This window comes from Oryzias latipes, chromosome 17 (genome assembly GCF_002234675.1).
Source record: "Oryzias latipes chromosome 17, ASM223467v1".
In the NCBI taxonomy this organism is placed as follows: domain Eukaryota; kingdom Metazoa; phylum Chordata; class Actinopteri; order Beloniformes; family Adrianichthyidae; genus Oryzias; species Oryzias latipes.
In genome coordinates, this window is record NC_019875.2 from 26,275,319 (window position 1) to 26,293,494 (window position 18,176).

The following is an 18,176-nucleotide window of genomic DNA, read 5'->3' on the forward strand; positions in this document are numbered from 1 at the left end:
TCTACAAAGCTACACATCCAAATCTCAGCTGGAGCGTTCTGTCCCGCGTGTGAGCGTTCTCCCTGTGTGCATGGGTTTTTCCACATAATCCGCCCTCCTGTTACAGCGCAGACTCATGTATGTTAGGCTGACTGATGTCAGTAGGCTGTAGTTGTTTGTCTCTTGTGGGCTCTTTGATGGGCCACTGACCTGTCATTGGTGTACCCTGCCTCTTGTAGCACGGCCTGGATAAACTCCAGCCTTAACACAGGATAAAGTACGCACTAAAATAAACAAAATAAAAGTTGCTGTCTTTTTTGGGGGGCGTTAAAATGTATCCTAATGTAAATATAGACAGTCATGAATGCAGTAACATAATTTATCTGTTTTGACTCTTTCAACCCTAATGACATGTGGAATATTTTTTAACCTCCATTATGCCTAATGTCAACTGCAGCTTGAAGTCAGGCGAGTTGACAGGTTTGTTTCACCTTCTGAAAAGATCCATTTCCCTTTGGACTGCCAACAATCCCTGCTTGGACATCATTTATTTCATTTAACAGCAAAAAAATTCTAAATTGTAAGAATGCAGAGCTCGCTGGAAAACAGTTGCACAAGATGTGTGTTTGTTTGCTTAACTGTTACACCGAGTGAACTCTAGACAAACTATTGGAGCTGGGAAAACAATTTTGGCCCTCGTTCAGTGCTCGGGACATGATCCCATTCTGGCTGACCTGTCACTTTCAACAAATATTTTTGCGTAAACAATCGTTTTTAGGGCTTATTAACCGAGGTGTGAAGCAGAAATGTGCACAAAGTGGAATTAAATGAGAAAATAGGCTCAGAAATGGCCATTTGGGATTGTTGTTGGCTGTTTGGTGTTCATTTTAGAGGAAAAAAATAGTTTTGTAACAGTATTAAATGTTATTATGCTTCATATTTCTCATCTTATAGCCCATTTAGACAAAAAAATAGTATCTTGTTCACATTCACAGGTGCACAGACGTATTTTAAACACCAATAATGTATTTATTACAAAATATTCAATAATCCAACTTTACACTGTACAAGTTACAACATAGTTTACAGCTTTTGGCTATTTACAAAAAAAACATCTGCATATCAAAGTGATTAAAAATCTAAAAAGGCAGTTTGCAATCACTGTAAGCTTTTGAGTAAGGCAAAAAACCTGTTACATCATTTATGTACACTTTAGCAAGTGAAACGTCTGTGAGATTAAGACTATAAATATATGTATATGTGAAGTCCCACATTTCTGCAACTGTGAGTGCTTTAAACTCCTTTTCTACTTTCTCTGGTGTCCACTGGAATCTCAAACTGCAGCTTTAATATAATGAGAAGCGATAGTATACGAATGTACAAATGCCTCAAAGACAGCGGCAGTCAGACACGGCACTAAAGTTTCTGTGGCTTCAAGGATTTTTACTTAAAGCATTTAAAAGTCATGCATTTATGGAAGTGGAGTGCTAACAATCGGGTATGTGCTTTTTTAAATTTCTCTCTGTTTTTATCCAACTTTTGGCATGAACTAGTTTCAATAGCAGCGTACCATCTGTAGGTTTATCTAATTTTTTCTCCCTGCCAACGTAGCCACTATACAAGTGCTTTCTTAGCACAAATACTTCATTAAAACTTAAACCTTTTCAATCGCTTTTATACTTGGACACTGTAGCCTTTTAGTTTCAAAGAGAGACCTCGGCTCTATGGAACTTATCAACCCTACACCATATACGATTGATAAGCTGCAACGTCTGTCCTTTAATCCGGCAGTGCGAGTAATACAACTCAAAATCTAAGAAAGTACTTTGGTTTTCTTTAAACAGGAAAGTCATTACTATGGCTGTCAACATTTAAAAAAGTCATGCTCTGTAATAATTGTAAATATACATCATCAAAAGCCCCACGTAACTGGCAAACAAAAGGGGTTTTGTGCTGTTTCGTTACAAATCAGAGTAAACCACACATGCATACAAACATTCACAAATACACACATGCATGCCTACATACACCAAAGAGAAATGACCATTTTACACATTGCAATACATCCTTGGCATAATTAGAAAGACAGTGCAAAAGCGATAGCATGATCAGAGTTTTTCAGTGTACATATCTCTTGTAAATTTGTATGCACTTCATATAAAACAAAAATGAACAATATACCTGGATCTGAAAAAGCCCCAAACCACTATAAATCTAAATATCTGTAAGACAGACTTTAGAGGAGATGTTTAAACTCCAGATGTATGCCCCCTAAAACTTGTTTTGAAGAGTAGCAAGCAGAGAAACACTTTCAAAACATAGATGATTGTCCATTTCAATATTTTTCAACTGAGGAAGTTTATATCCTGAATGAACATGCACTTGTTCATGTCAGCAGCTCAGGATTTCTCATAAATCTTCAGGTCTCCACGCAGCATCTTTTAAATTGTCTTTCTTCCTAGACTGCTACATCTGCAACAGCTGCCACAGCCTGAATTTGGATATCCGTCACAGCTAAGTCCATCTCCTCTTCCTCCTCCCCCATGGCAGGCACGCAGGGTGAAGGCATGCATGTCAATTGGCTGTTACTGCTGTTGGCAACACACTGAACATTGCCGCTGATGCTGGCATGAGCAGTTGGACTAGTGGCGGCAGACACACTGCCTAAGTTGGTGGGGATACTCGTCTTGCCACAGGAGTGGATCCGACGCGCCAGGCTTGCAGAGCGCATCACCAATGAGGTGGTCACAGTTCCGATGCCCTGCACCTTCCCTTCAAGGAAGTAAGTCAGCATCTCACCTTTGCCCTTCACGCTGATCTTGCCACGGCAGACCAGGTCGTAGTTGCTGTTCAGAAGCCGGTAAACATCCTCAGTTACCTGCATAACAGAAGAAGGGACATCCAGATTTCTGCTTTCAGAAGAATGAGGACATAAACCCTTTCATTTGACCTTTGCAGTGTCTTATATTCATCAAGAATTGACAATGAAATTTGCACATACATTTCCAAACTAAATAATCTTGACCATACATGGAAAACTTATAGAATCTGCATCACTAACATCTAGATTCCCTAAATATTATTTTATAATTTACCCCTGTCTTTTGTGACAAATAGGATTTCTGCTGTCATGTAGTTTTACTAGTGAAGTCTAAACAAGGTCAGACCATTTCAAGACTAAGACTACAGGGAAAAGCACAGTTGTGCATCAGCCTCATGTCAATCATGAGTTGTTGCTTGTAAACTGAATAAAGTTATCAGAGGAGGGGTTTCGCTTTTCGCACAGTTTCATGCTGCTCACACAGACTTAAGTCCCGCCCTAAAATAGTTTCTGTTCTGTGTGGCTGTGGGTCACTTTTATTATGTGTGAACTTTGTCAGTCATGACTTGTGTGGTTAAAGTCGCTGATAATAGTGTTGACACATTCAGATTCAGTAAAAAACAACAATGAAGATGCTCATGTGACAGAGCTGTGGCTTATTTGCTGGAAAATGTATTTGAAAACAAAAAACACAAATTAACTTTTTTTCAGTAGCTCTAGCTGACCGATGTGTAAAACTGCTAAACAAATGCAAAATTATTGGTTGAACTCATCACATGTACTCAGTTAGCAGTCCTTGCTGTCTTTTAGCCAAAAAACTAAAAATAGAAGCAGTGTAAAATTTATATGGAGAGTGGCAACACAAGTGAAACATTTGAACCCACTGTGCCAGCATAAGTCATGAAAGGGGCAAATGTTGATTATTTCTGCAGGAATATAAAATGTTTTACGTAATATTTTTAACATATCAATTAGTCTTCAAAATGATGCCGCTTCAGGCATGTTTACCTGTATTTTTCCCGGAACACCGGTGCTGTCCATCCGACTGGCCACATTGACCGTGTTTCCCCAGATGTCATACTGAGGTCGCCGGGCTCCAATCACTCCTGCCACAACCGGGCCCACATTTATGCCTGTGCAAATACCCCAAAATACTCAATACAAAACAAAATCCCAGAAAACTTTGACTCCACTTGCATTTGAGGGCCTTGACTTACCCACTCTCAGCACAAACTCATTGTATGACTGGTAGTTGATTTCATCCAAGACATCAAACATCTCAATAGCATAGTCCGCAATTGTGCTCAGATGGTCATGAACTGATTTTTTAGCCTAAATAAGAAACATTTAAGACATAAGGTCCACACAAAAAGATCCATTTGACAGAAAAAAGTAGAACCGACCTTGGTTCCGATGGTGGGGACGAGTCCCACAGCTGCCATGTATGTGCTGCCAATAGTTTTGATCTTCTCAATGTCCTTGTAACACTCCTTATCCATGAGCTGCAACAACCAAATACCAAAAGGTAAATCCCATTCAACTGGCAAAAGGGAAATAAAAGAAAGATCTCAATCATACCTCATCAAAGTCAGCTATGATCTCATTAAGCAATCTCAAGCACTCCACCCCCATATTGTTGCCATCCAGCTCTATGTAGAAGTCGTTAAAGTTTGGAATGGAGGCAAACAGGACACCGACTTGAGCGTAAGACTGATAGTAGAGATCCTGATGGAAAAGACACGACATGAAAATATACCCTCCGATATCACAAGGTTTTCCGTTTGCCGCCTTTTTTCTCTACCTGTTTGTCTGTCTGCATGCCTGCCTGTCTATTAGCTTGGCTCACCATGTTTCTGGGGTTTGACATTAGGAAGTGCTGAGCCACATGTGCAGGCAGGAGGTTGAAGAGGATCCTTCTGTTATCCAGCTTGACTTTCTCCATCCCATCTCTTTCCTCCTCCGCCTGGAGGCACACAGAAGATCCTAACACTGACGGAGTCTTTTCCACAATTTCACCACATGGGGTCAGTAAAAAGCTTTGTTAGTAGACTTCTTGGTAGGAAACAAACAGATCTTCAGCAGCTTACATAACTAATGCTGCTAGGTAAAGGGTAAATAGCGTTTATAATTCGCTTCAACACTTCTATCCCACGAAGCAAAACACTTATTCTAATGTAAAACAGAGCCAAACCAAGCTTCTTATCCTGAGTTTGCCAGAAAACAGACTGTTGGCATTGAATGCATCATCTTTATGTAACTCATCACATTAAATCTAACATGGAAGCATTCCAGTACATTTGTTAAAGCTTGTACTACAGTTGCAAGATTAAAGAGTTTCCCTCATTCTGACCTGAACAGCCCATAGGAAGTCCAAGCGCAGTTTGAGGTCAAGTTGCCTGGAGTGGAGGGCCAGGGCGCTGACAAAGAGCAACAGAGACAGGATGGGCTCAAAGCCCCGGATGTGGAAGGACCCCCCACTGTGGAAGAGACCAAACACACAAAGAACAAATGAACCAGACCACACAGAAAACTACAGTGGAAAGCTGACTAGACCCCCCACAGTGTTCAAAGAGGTTATGAGTCAAGTTTCACCAATGAAAAAAGTTATTTTCTCCATTTGTCTCTTCTTTCCAACAATTTCAAAAAATATATTTGGAAGAATGACTTTAAATATTGCCAAAATGCAGTTTTAAATCAGTCACAGATATACAATGAAAGTTAAACAAATTAAGTTTATTCCCCCAATAAAAAAAAACACTTTAAATTTGCATCTATAAAATTGGCCAGGTCCATTGGTACAGAGTCAGTGCAGTCCATCATCCAGCCCACATAGTCCTTTAAGGCTTCTGGTTTGGAACTAATAAGCATGTGTGCTTCTTCAAAGAGTGGGAAATGAAAGAAAGTGTGGGCTGAAGATAAGCAATGACTCCTTCATGTGCATACATCTCAGCTCATGCAACATCAACAGTATTCTAAATTTTCTGGATCAAAAAAGCACAGCGTTCAAAGCTGGCCATTGCCTTTATTGTCCAAATGATTCCCACAACACTTACAGTTCAGACGCTTGAAGTTCGGATACAGAGAGAGCATTGTTGTCCAAATGGCAGAAACACAGAGCGCCTGCTTATGTGTGTGTTGTGGCCGTTTATTTAGTCTGCTGTAAACCTCACCCTGCAGTCCTGCGAAAGCCACTGAGCTCCAATACTGTGACATACAGCACCCCCAGAAGAAGCAACAGCGCCATCTTTGGCAGCCAGGAGACTCTAAGGAAGAGGGCCAGAGTGAGAGTGCCCACCACGCAGGACAGGAAGGCGTAACGGGCGCCATCGCAGGGCAGCTCTTCCATGGTGTAATTTGCTCCACTGTCCACATCAATAATTACAATAGAGCTGTTGGTGTTGGCACTTCCCCACATCCAGGGCATGCAGCCCACCTGTCATAGGAGAAAGGGAAAGAATGCAGCCATAGTAACAGATCTGATGGAACAGTTTATCTGCACTGCCTGATTTATGTTACCAGAATAAAATGACAATTGAAAAGGTACTATAAATTAAGTGAGTACACAATTTAACATGTGGAAAAATTCTTAGCTCTATGAGATCTACAGATATTTCCTAGTAAAGGAGTGCAGCGGTTTTCAAAGCTCTTTGAAAACACTTGTTTTAAGATTTTTTTAGATGATCAAAGGTAGATGATGAAATCTGAACAAAAAGAGGCAAAGCCTCTTGAATCCCTGGCAAGAATCTGTCTTCAGCAGACACCTTTTTACCAACCACAACTGATAAAACCTATTTCTTTTTCCTGCCAAATAACATTCTCACTTACCACACAGGCCTGGGCCACGGCGTAAATTAAGAGCACTATGAGAATGCAAAGAGCAGTGCGAATCTGGATGGTCAAGCATCCTGGAAAACACTGAAAAAAATAACACAAATACGTTAAAAAAAGTATGTCAACGGCAATTTGTGCAATTGGATGTTAACAGATGAGAGAATAACATGAGGAAACACTGAAAAATCAAACAGAGGCATGAACAATGATGCTGAGACGTCACCTGGTGAGTTTGGAGGGAAAAAGACAAGTAAATAACATGTTTACTAAAAAGTGTGTGAATATTCTTTAAAGAGAGATCAAGAGACAGAACTTTGGCCTATTAAAACATTTTCAAATGTTATCTCTGATGAAAATTATGTTTTTGGTGTTTTTAACATGTTCTTGTGGCATTTTTCTAATAATGGCAGACGAATATAAAGAAAATTAAGCTTAAAATTGCATTACTAAGTATGTCTATACTCAAATCATTGGGGCATAAAAATGCTTTACAAAAAATAGCTTATTTGTTAGAAAATATGCCAGCTTCTCTGCTCCATTCTGATACACCCACGTGTAGATCCATGTGCATCTTCGTTTTCCTCATCCGAGCTGGCGTCTGGCTCAAAACTGTACAGTTGGATAGCTCCAATATTGCTCGCCATTTTTGTAGCGCCGGTAATATTAGGTTAAGTGTGTGAGGGGCAGTAAGTTAGGCAATGTAAGTAGGAAGTGTTACTAAGCAAAAGTTTTTAGTGTTTACCTGAACTTTTGTGATATGAAGGTACATGATACACGCTACTAGGAAGCAGATGCAGAAGACAAGAAGGACAAGTACCACCATCCCCCTGACGGAAAGAAACAGGAGAAAGAAATGGACAGATTAGTGAGTGAGATGGGAAAAAGTAAAGAGGTGATATGAAGCACAAAAGAATCATACTGTGGTATGATGAGAAGATAAACAAGGCCAAACAAGGCAGCTAGGATCAGTGAGAGGACCACTGCACTGGTGAAGTACTCATCCGGAAGCTGGTGGTACTAATGCGAGAAAGCAGATAGGGCGATGACAGTGTTCACTTACTGACGTCTCACTGCACAGAATGTCTGTAGAACCTTGAAGGCCTCACCCTCTGCTCGCGCTCAGAACATTTATACATGAGTGTCAGAAAGTTCAGGTCCGCTGTGTCCGACTCGGTCTGTCGGGCTTCGATCAGCCGACCGATGTAACGGTTGACCCGGGTCCTGGGACTGCTTTGGATCACATTCGCCTGGTTGGCGTTGTTGCGGTTTCTCAGCTTTTGGGGAGCAGTTCTCATGGCCCTCCGCTGGCAAGAAGAGAAGACGAAATTAATTTCTAAAGCCTTCTGTCTCTGTGTGTGCATGTCTTCAGCAGCCAACACGAAGACCTTTGCAAGGCAGGAGCTGTTGGAGCAAAGCCAGAGAGCTATGGTTGTGCACGTCTGTAAGTATGCATTAATGAAGGCATTCCTTTTAGTTGTTCTCTTTGCCTTCTACATGACTCTACGGATCATACTTCTCTGCTTATCTAACCACATCCTACGTTTTTCTTTCTCAACAACTCAATATTCTTCTGTGTTTCCTGTTATTCTTTCAAATAATCTTTTATTTTTAGTTCTTGTATCATTCCGTTTGTGCATCACCTTTGTTGTTTTGGTTATTTATGAGGTTTCAGCCCATTGCACTTCATGCAGCCCAGGTTTATACTCCAAAAGTCCTACTGTTGCATCACTTCTCCCTCACATAGATCTTCTCATCACAACTCAAGTGTTTGTAGTCTAAATAGGAAAGAGTAAAATTTGTTTAAATTAACTAGCTTGATGCCATTTTTGTCAGAATCTCTTATCTTTGAATTTTGAAAGTTCTGTTTTACAACACTAAAGTGAAGTTTAAGGAAAGATTTAACTGGAGTTAATTCAAAACAATTTTGCTCGAATGTCACGAGTCATGTAATGTTGAAAACTGGAATTGATCGATTTATTCAAATGAGCATTCTGTAGAGTTTTGTATTCTGAAGAAAAACCACTTGATCAATAGTCCACAAGCATCACACAACATAAAAGGGAAATGGCCCATGAAGAAAAAATGATGAGAAGAATCTATGTGGTTTTTTTAGTGCTAAAGTGCAGCGGCTGAAAACACTGGAAGCAGTTAATGAACACGCAAACATCTTTGGACATCAAGAACAAAATCTATGAGAAAGCCACGCATTCACTGCAGCAATAAGACGTGAGGCTGCACAATAGACTTTCTCCTGGAGTCATGCAGCATACAATAGAAACGCAGCAACAATCAAACCAATAAATATTTTTCAAAAAGATCACAAGACACATTTTGTCTCATTCAACCATTTCAAACCAAGCATGCTTTGGACTTGCCTGTGAACCACTTGTTTCACGAAATCACATCACGAACAAACACAGAAAGGTCAAAGACAGACACTGAGAGTTTATACCTTATCCCCGTCCTCGCAGTTCATGACATTGGAGAAGGGAATCTCAGCCTTGAACATCTTCCTGCAGTGCATAAGCTGCACTAGTAAGTAGCACACGGTTTTGAACTTCATCTTTTTGGCGGGCTTTATATCCGAAAGAATCAATCCTGGGAATATCTGTCACCGGATGAAAAATGGGAACAAAAGATTAAGTCATCATACCCCAAACAAACATATTTAAAGACGTAGAAATATTTTGTCCGGATCGATTTTTTCCTAATTCATAAACATTACACATGCACATGCATTCAATTTCAATTCAATTCACTTGTATTTACATAGCCCAAAATCACAACAGTCGTCTCAATGGGCTTAAATGAATGCATTCTTTGTAATCATCTTCAGCTAATAGAAAGGAGAATTAAAACGACTTCACTAAGGTGGAGCAGCTTTATTAGATGCTTGATGAGAAGCTGCTGATTTTTTGCAAAAATAATTTATATAGTTTTGACTAATATACGTTTTTATGAGGAAAAGTAACATAAAAAGTAACATAAAAGTAATCATAATCTTACATTTTCAAATGTCTCTGACATTAACTTTATTAAAAGGATCAGCACTCATGAAAATGATGAATAATTTCTAACAGGTATATTTAATACGAGATATCCATGAGTTTTATGGTCTTCATTTTTTGTAAGAGGAGAAAAGGGAGATGAGGTGATAGATAGATAAGACTGAAATCCCCTTCTCCAGCTGCTTGAGGCACATCTGTCTGCCTGCTTCTCTGCAAGCGGACTGTGCAACTTTGAGATGATGCCGCAGGACATTTTTATCCTTCTACCCCTGGATTGAATAATTAAAAAGTGAGACCGGTTCAACAACAAACATATGTGAGCTTTATAATATGATGTGGGACATTATAACACTTTAGTTCTATATTAAGAGTATTTAGCACAGAGGTAAGCACTTACTTAACCTAATCCACTATCTCAGTAAAACCATAATTTAGGTCAACATGCGGCAAGAGCTGTAAAACGAATTTCTAGGGATTAAATTAAAGACAAATCTGCTCAAATGTGTCATTTGATAGTTAAAAAATATATACTTGTAGTTGTTCAAACAGAGCATGCGGTCTTCTCACCTTTCGTCGGTGAGATGGCACAATAAAGAAGGTTTCTATTTCATGTTTTTGGAGGAAGGCGCTCCTTTCGTGGCCATTTCCAGGCTCCACCTCATAGTCTCCATTTAGGCACTCAAGTGTAGATCTGGTGATGTGAACTTTCCTGGACACATACAAGACAGACTTTACAAACTCTAGTCTCACGACAGCTTAGTCATGAACTGCACAAACTCAAAAAGATGACATTAAAAACGAGACATAAAATATTTACATTTAAAGTGGTTTTTTTTGCTCTTATATTTTGGATAAGAGATCCCAAAAGGATTTGATTCAATTAATATATTTGTATTTAAAACATGTTTTAAACAAACAAAAAATCCACAATAATAAATGCCCCTTACCAGTTTTTTTTAGTATAAGTTAAAGATTTTGTGATGGAAACTAAACCTTTCATGAATAAAAGTATGAATTCTTACATTCAAACTATCAAAAACTTTAATTTTTTCCAAACATTCACTAATCACTAATCTTATAAAAATATTTCATAATAAATTCTAAATAACTTTAAAATAGGATGAAAAGCAACAATCGAAGAGGTTCCCATCCACGGAATAACTAAAACTGCGACTGGAATGTCTGAAAACTTGAGTACCAACCCTGGTAGGCCTCCAGCTTCCATAACGTTGGCCAGGGTCACATCATTTGACCAAACATCATACTGCCATTTCCGGAGGCCCAGCACTCCGCACAGCACTCGGCCGGTGTGCAAGCCCACTCGCATATTAAGGTTGACTTCTGTGGCCTCTGCTACTGACCTGATGGGACCAAACGCACACAGAGGTGGTGTGAAGTCTTAAGGAATAAAATACTTATTACAGTAAAGGGCAAAAAGGCAGTGCTGACGGTACGAACAAAGAAAGCGCACCTTAACAATGGCTTTTAGAATAGACCCAAAAGTTTAGAATAGTTACTGAAGTCAAGAATCTTTAGTAAGAATAATTGAAACTAAAGCAAATAATACAAGAAAAACTGAACAATAAGGTTCAATACTGAATAGACCTAGTATTTTTTCCTATTTAGCATTGAAATAGTAGAAACATTATTTAAAGTGTTCCAATCAAGCCATAAAAGTATCGTATTTAGGTTTGCATCCGTCTCATCCTTGGACTCTCATTTGAGCTCTTATTTAAATTCATCTTAAGCTGGTTATACAAGGAAACCAAGAGCTTTCCAGCTTAAAAAATATTTAAAGACCTTTTTGCTCTCTGCTGCTAAAGCTTTTCTCAGTGCCCAATGCATTTCAGAATTTACATTAAACTGTGCTTACAGTGAATCAAAGGTTAAAGGTTGTCTTAGCCTCCCAGTGCCAGGAATCTCAAAGTGAAATTACTTTTTGATTACAGCGTGTTCAAAAAAACACACAAAAAGAATAGAATATTAACTGTAATAATGATCGTCCTTATGAGTGCTCTCACGTTATAGTGTCGATCATGTCTAAGCCCATCTCAACGCAGCAGTGAGCGTGGTCAGTCTTGGGCTGGGTCAGTCCAGAAACGCAGTAGTAACAGTCTCCCAGGATCTTAATTCTGCGACAGTGGTTCTCCTGTCAATCAGAAGCACAGATGGAAGACAGAAAGGGTTAGCCCTTGTCTAGAGGGATGGATCAGTCTGAACTGGAAAGCAAGAAATGCTGTGGTACAGAGACAGATTGGATCCACTCTGTACTCAGATGATTGAAGGAACCTTTATTTGTGTAGCACTTTACAACGCCATCGGGATGCAAAAGTGCTTCATATTAGGAAAAGAGATAAAAAGAGAAAAATTAAATTAAGAGCAAAAATTAAAAACATCATAGTTTAAAACACATGAAAGGGAAATAAAAAAAATGAAGGCAAACAAGTAAAATAAAATAAGATGCCACCGACTAAAGGAACATTGAAAACCATTTAAAAAGTGATGTCTTTAGTTGACGTTTAAATCTGCTTAGGTCTGATATCATGCACAGTAAGGGAGTAACAATTAATCGACTTAATCGATGAATTAATCTATACTCCAGATCAACCAGCTCAATCTGTCTGAGGCAATTGTTAATAAAATCAATAACATTGTTTAAAATAAAATGAATTGATCTATTTACTATTTACTTGTTTTTTTGTACACATATTTAATATAAACTTGATTATATTGAAGAAATACAAGGAATCTGGAAATACAAGGAATCCGTTTTATGTCAATCGGATCGTTCAAAATGAACTAAAATCAATAATGAATCGTATTTGCAACCACTAATTATGATATGAATCCAATCGTTACATCCCTAATGCGCAGCTTTGGAGATATATTATTGCATAAATGGGCACAGGCAACTGGAAAATGCATGCACCTCAGTGTTTCTGTCTGCATAAGAGTGTATCATAAATAAAAACCAAAACTCTCCCCAACGTTTCCACGTTTTAGCTCAGCCATGTCAGAAATATCTGGCTTGATTGGCATTTCTAAAAGGTTAGACTGTGATGGAGTAAAAAGACCAGAGACATTTGTTTGTGCCTTTTAGGTAAACTCCTTTGCCAATTTCTCAGCGATACATTTCTAAAATTACAATTTTAATGTCTCATTCACAGGGGCACATACCTTTTCTCCATGCACGAATATACTTGTCCTGTTCTTTAGTGTATTAGTTCTTGAATTCAAAATGTTATCTCTTTATTTCCAAGTTCTAAGCAATACAAAAACAAAATTCACCAAACAATTAAAATCTAAGGTTGATGAATGATTTAAAATCCATGTATGTGTTCCCTTGTTGAAATAAAAATAATAGAGATGTTTGATGAAACTAACAAAACTACATAGCTAATACAAAAAAACAAATAAACATGAGAACCATATTTTTCAAACTTGAAAGCTGCATCAACATGAAATTGATCCAACAGTGTAACGGATCAGTCTCAATTTAGGGAATAAGGTGAGTCACTCACACTGGAACAATAAGCTGTGCCATGAAAAGACAGCTTACAAATATAACCCATCATCAGAGGATATGAGCAATAGATGTTCATTTTACCAGGGAGACCAGGTTACCGTGGGCGCTTCCTCATAAACCCTTCATTGTTTCCATGGAGGTAATGGGATTGCTGCCTATGCATGTGAGGAGTACAAAGACCCATAATTATGCACATCGGTGGGCACAGGACAAGACGGAAGCTCTATTTTTAACGTGGAATCCATGTGAGTTCCAGCATAACTGGATAGCCAAGGCTCGTTAGTGGAAGATATTTGCCCACTTGCTGGTGGAGAGGCTGGGAAGAATATTTTCTTTGGGCTGAGGAAGTGGTGGGAGAATTGGGATGGATTTATTTTATGTTCAGCCAATTAGTACTTTTTTGAGATACTAAATGTATAGAATAGAATAGAATATCTTTTTTTTTTATTTAGCACTTTTCCCAGAAAGAATGACAAAGTGTTTTACAACAGGAGCATAAAATCAAATCAAAACACAGGGAGGTAATTAAATACAATAATGACAATTAATATAGAATCCTACAACTTTAAAACTTCAAAATAAAATGTTAGTTAAAGTTTTATACTGTAAAAAAAAAGTTGAATAAATACCATCTAAATATTTGTTTTTTTTTAGAGATTTTCTGATTTAGAACCATTATTACGCTCTGAAAGGCTGCTCGCCTTTGTTTGGAGAAGAATAACATTTTAAACATTTTGTCAATTCCCATTGATCCCTGTAAGAGGCTAATTTAAAAAATATCAATTTATCAATGCAAATTGGTAGAAAGCTACAGGTACAGAACGATAAAAAGCGGAAGAGGAAGAAAGATCAGGAAAACTGGCGGAAAACTATTTTCTCCTGTCATCTTTATACTTGAATTCTTGCTGGCCAAAACAGATGCCCCTTGTATTGTGGCGGGGCTGCTGAACTACTTCCTGTGAAAGTCTCACCCACTGCAAGTCAGTCAGTGGATTGCACTTTAAAACTAGCAAATAATGATTTCTTAAAAACATGACAAATTAGGTAATAATTAATTCTTATAGACAATTTCACCTGTTACCTGTATGTCTACCTGTATATGTGGTTGTGTACATGGGGTAGGGCTCTGTGTGGGGTAACTCTAGGGCAGGATGCTGCAATAACAGATGGTAATATAACTGAAGCTACAGGAAGCAGGGAAAGCCCTGCAACTTAAAGAGACTCTTACACTGTATTTTTCCTTTGCTAATCTGCTGTGTGAGGGATTAGGATCTGATTCAGACCCTAGCAGGATTACCACCGTCATGTGACTGCAGCCCTGTGGGCAATCTGAGTGGTAGGTATCGGAACAAAGGAGCGCTAGAGTGACCTTTGTCACTTGAAGAAGAAATGGGACATAAACGCACCTCTTAATACCAGGGCAAACACTTTTACACTCATTTTAAATCAGTTTCTGACTATATGAATAAATTGGATGATGTTTAAACTTTAAAATTGGTTGAAAAAACAGCACAAATTACAATAAAGAAAAAATGAAAACATCTCACGGCAGCAGGTCTCTCCTCCACTTAAAACGACTAAAGTGCTTTAAGTTATGATGGGAATTAAAACATGTTTATGAAATATGCATGTGTGGTGCCAAAGGCAGAACGATTTCTTTGTCATTTTTATTCATCGTCAGCTGACATCTTACCTTCAGCAACAGGTTTCTTTTTTCTCAGCAAATACATAAGAAATGTATCGACACTCTCTACCCTTTGCTTTGGTGGGTTGGATGGAGTGGGTGTGTAAAAAAGACAAGAATGGACTCTGCAAATATGGAAAATAGAAACGGCTCAGTGTTCCAGACCAGTTTATCTCCAAAGATGAAACTGGATTTTATCAGCGGCTGATCTAATTGAGAAAGAGGAACGCTTCATATCAAAGAAGGAAGTCTGAATCACTGGGGGGCTGGTGATTATTAAAACATGAAAGTGTCTGTAACACTAACACCTCTTTTTCAGGCATCATTTTATTCAAGTGTAACACCAGCCTGGTTTGCCCATTTTTACTGAAAGACTAAAAGTCTACTCTTATTTGATGTCTTTAGTAAAAACTGACAATTTATTAAGCCAAATTTTCATGTCATGCAGACAAATTGACTTAAATCTAAATCTTTACGTGCAAAAGTGTTTTTGTTACCTTTTAGTTCTGTACTTTTGCATTGACTAACATTCTCCTTCTGTCTGTTTTGGAAAAGGGAGCTTGCTTCTGTTTTTGTTTTTTTTACTGCCTCATATAAATGAAGTGTGAGCTGAGGTTGTTGGCAGCGACATCAGGTACAGTCATGGCGCTTTTTGTTATTTTTGTCAGAATATTTATCCTTTCTTAGTCATCTGTCAAAGACCCACAATGCCTTGTTTGGTTTGGGTTTTTCGGTTTACAGTTCTAAGTAAGCAGGCATCTTCCGGAAACGGCCAGACTTCTGAGTGATCCTTGCATCTGCTCATGAGGCAAACCCAGACAGTGTTAGTATAAGTCCAGGTTTTTAGTTTCCGGAAAGCAGCTGTCACCATGTGGACAATTAACAGCTCCTATTCTCATTTAATTCGTTAAATTTGTGACACATTTCCAGACATTATGGGTTTTCTTTTCTAAAACAAACTTTTTTTGGTCTAGAATGGTTAAAAATAAATAAATAAATAAATAAATTTTTTTTATAAAAATCTCATTTTTATGTATTGCAAAATACAGAAATAAACATAATGGTTTAAAGATTTTCACATTTCTTTAGAGAGATCATGTGAATTTGGTGTGATAATAAAACTTCCTGTAGAAGTAAGAGACAGTAGATGAGACATCAATGAGCCAAGCTAAAAATAGAAACACGGAAAAGAAGAAGAGCTCAAAAAAAAGGGGGGCTTAAAACAACACAGCTGAGGGAAGTAGGCTGCTGCACGTCAATCAAAAAGCTGAGAAACAAGGAGCGGAGGAGTCTGAAAGCTGTGATGCATCGAGGTGTTGCAAATGCAGAAAAAACAAGGACAAGAATGAAAAGCTTTGTGACACTCTGCCAAGGAAACACCAATGGTACAGGCACATATATGGATGCAAAAGCTCCTCCACTATGAAGCTATTAATGTTAGATAGCACTACAGCCACCATAAATTAATCACAGATCCTTTTCTCAGCCAGAACTGTCTTCTTTTTTTTTTTTTTAGGAACGGGACAGGCTGTTGGAGATTCTGCCAGAGAAAGGAAGTCTTTGCAGAGACAGGGCTCCTTGAAGACCATTTGGTGTGTCATCTAAATGTGAGGACGGCCAAGCGGACTGTTGCACCGTGTTGAAGTGAAAATAAAGAAGATGCTAATATTCGCTCTGAGTCTGTTCTGAAAAATGACTTATTTGTCCGTCTGCGCCATTAAAATGCGAAAAACCAAAGAATCAATTCACTATTAAACTAAGGACTTGTCTTTTGGGGTTCTTGTCTCAATGAGCTTCATTGAAACAAACGCAGTTGAGTTCTTTACAACATCACATTCCCATTTTCCAGCTGACGTCCAACTGACGTCAACACAATGAACTTGGTTTTATTAAAAAATTCCTTCTGATTCCCGGAGCTGCCGTGTTTTTTCCGTTAACATCTGTAGAGCTTCAGTGTTGCTTCGCTGTTGTGACTTTAAAAAGTTCAGTTTTTCTACTAAAATTTAAGGCAAGCAAATCTTACACCCAAAGAAAAAAGGCCAGACATGCCAAAATAATTTAACAACAAAATCAAACTTACTCAGCTTTTTGGGGTAAAACTTGACTGAAGTTGTCTTATTTCTTAATTGTGATTGGTCTTAATTGAGATTGATATTATTCTGTGATCAGTAGTGCCTTATTAACGTCATGGTTCTGTTTTTTTGTCATGCCATGCTTCAGGGTTTTATATAAAGACCTACACAATGAAAATTGTATTTTTGACATGTTCTTTTGGGGTTTTTTCTGATGATGGAGGACATATATTTAGAAAATTAAGATCAAATTTGCATTCATTTGTATTTTTCATATTAAACAACACAGAGGGGAAGGGGGGGGGGGGGGGGGGGGTTGCTCCACACCAACAATCATGCCCACAACTCAGAGTTGAATTTCTAATGAGAAACTACGTCGCAGAAAACAAAAGTTTTTTGATTTTGGTGAAAAACCGCATAAACATAATTAAAAATACCACTTGGAACACTTAAAATAGATCAAAAGATGATTGAAGTGGGTCTTTAATGGTGTCTTTTTTTTAGGTTTTTCTTGTGTAGTGCTTCAGGTTTTTGTTTTTTGTTCAGATTTAGCTTTTTGTCTTATTTGCGTTTGTTTATTACATTAAGTTCTTGTTTAAAAGCTGTGTTACCTGTCTCACCTCCATTTTTTACAGTTCTGTCTTTTTTTAATGTGTTGTAAGAAGTCCATTTTCGGGAGGATTTGAAGGTCACATTCCTTTAAAAAGCCATGGGCACAAGATGCTGTTGAGAATTTAAAAATCACAGAAAAAAGGTGACTTTGGGCAACGTGTGCCAAACTACCGCCCCATTGCTCTTTTCTTGTAAGTTGCTCTGTACAAATACAGTAGAATTTATGTTTGTTGTTTTACTTTTTCCACAACATTGTAACATACACCCACTTTGTAATCCAGTTATGGTTGCAATCAGTTTAACCTGGGCAGCAATAAAGTTAAACTTTAATTCACAAACATTTCAATTTACACAGCAGAAGATCCCTCTTTTTAGCATATTTATTTTGGTTTAATGACGTGCATTTTGAATAAGTTCTTATTCTAAACCAACAGCTTGCAGAGGATTCACAATTGTCTGGCAGCAAGGATTGTTGGAGCATGAACTCTTTTCACACAAAAAGTGAAAACAAACACACTGTTAGCACAACTACAATTAATTGATTTATTAAATTGGTAATAAAATGTCTGAACAGGGAACATGAGGCTGATTTCAGGGGGGATGGAATTATAAAACCAAAGATAAAATATGACCAGTACTCCGA

At 38.1% G+C, this 18,176-nt stretch overlaps 1 protein-coding gene and 1 long non-coding RNA gene across 3 annotated transcripts in view; one reads left to right on the plus strand and one right to left on the minus strand.

Moving 5' to 3' along the window:
* Window positions 1-985: 985 nt before the first annotated feature.
* The window catches only part of LOC101166500 (adenylate cyclase type 1), a 38,252-nt gene continuing 21,061 nt past the window's right edge, over window positions 986-18,176 (minus strand). The window contains exons 5-20 of one of the 2 annotated variants that reach the window (XM_023964981.1): window positions 11,661-11,788; window positions 10,842-11,000; window positions 10,207-10,348; window positions 9,084-9,239; window positions 7,738-7,935; window positions 7,551-7,648; window positions 7,374-7,458; window positions 6,626-6,715; window positions 5,971-6,233; window positions 5,151-5,277; window positions 4,647-4,763; window positions 4,379-4,525; window positions 4,204-4,302; window positions 4,018-4,132; window positions 3,809-3,933; window positions 986-2,857 (exon numbers count right to left, since the gene is read on the minus strand). In XM_023964981.1, the coding sequence (XP_023820749.1) occupies window positions 2,438-2,857; window positions 3,809-3,933; window positions 4,018-4,132; window positions 4,204-4,302; window positions 4,379-4,525; window positions 4,647-4,763; window positions 5,151-5,277; window positions 5,971-6,233; window positions 6,626-6,715; window positions 7,374-7,458; window positions 7,551-7,648; window positions 7,738-7,935; window positions 9,084-9,239; window positions 10,207-10,348; window positions 10,842-11,000; window positions 11,661-11,788 (2,469 nt within the window). In that variant the 3' untranslated portion in view covers window positions 986-2,437. Of the gene's footprint in view, window positions 2,858-3,808; window positions 3,934-4,017; window positions 4,133-4,203; window positions 4,303-4,378; window positions 4,526-4,601; window positions 4,764-5,150; window positions 5,278-5,970; window positions 6,234-6,625; window positions 6,716-7,373; window positions 7,459-7,550; window positions 7,649-7,737; window positions 7,936-9,083; window positions 9,240-10,206; window positions 10,349-10,841; window positions 11,001-11,660; window positions 11,789-18,176 lie in introns of both variants that reach the window. The other variant, XM_023964980.1, reaches the window with a different exon arrangement.
* Window positions 7,955-16,520, plus strand: LOC110016907. The gene is made up of 2 exons (XR_002292213.1): window positions 7,955-8,072; window positions 16,366-16,520. It is a non-coding gene; the product is annotated as an uncharacterized LOC110016907 (long non-coding RNA).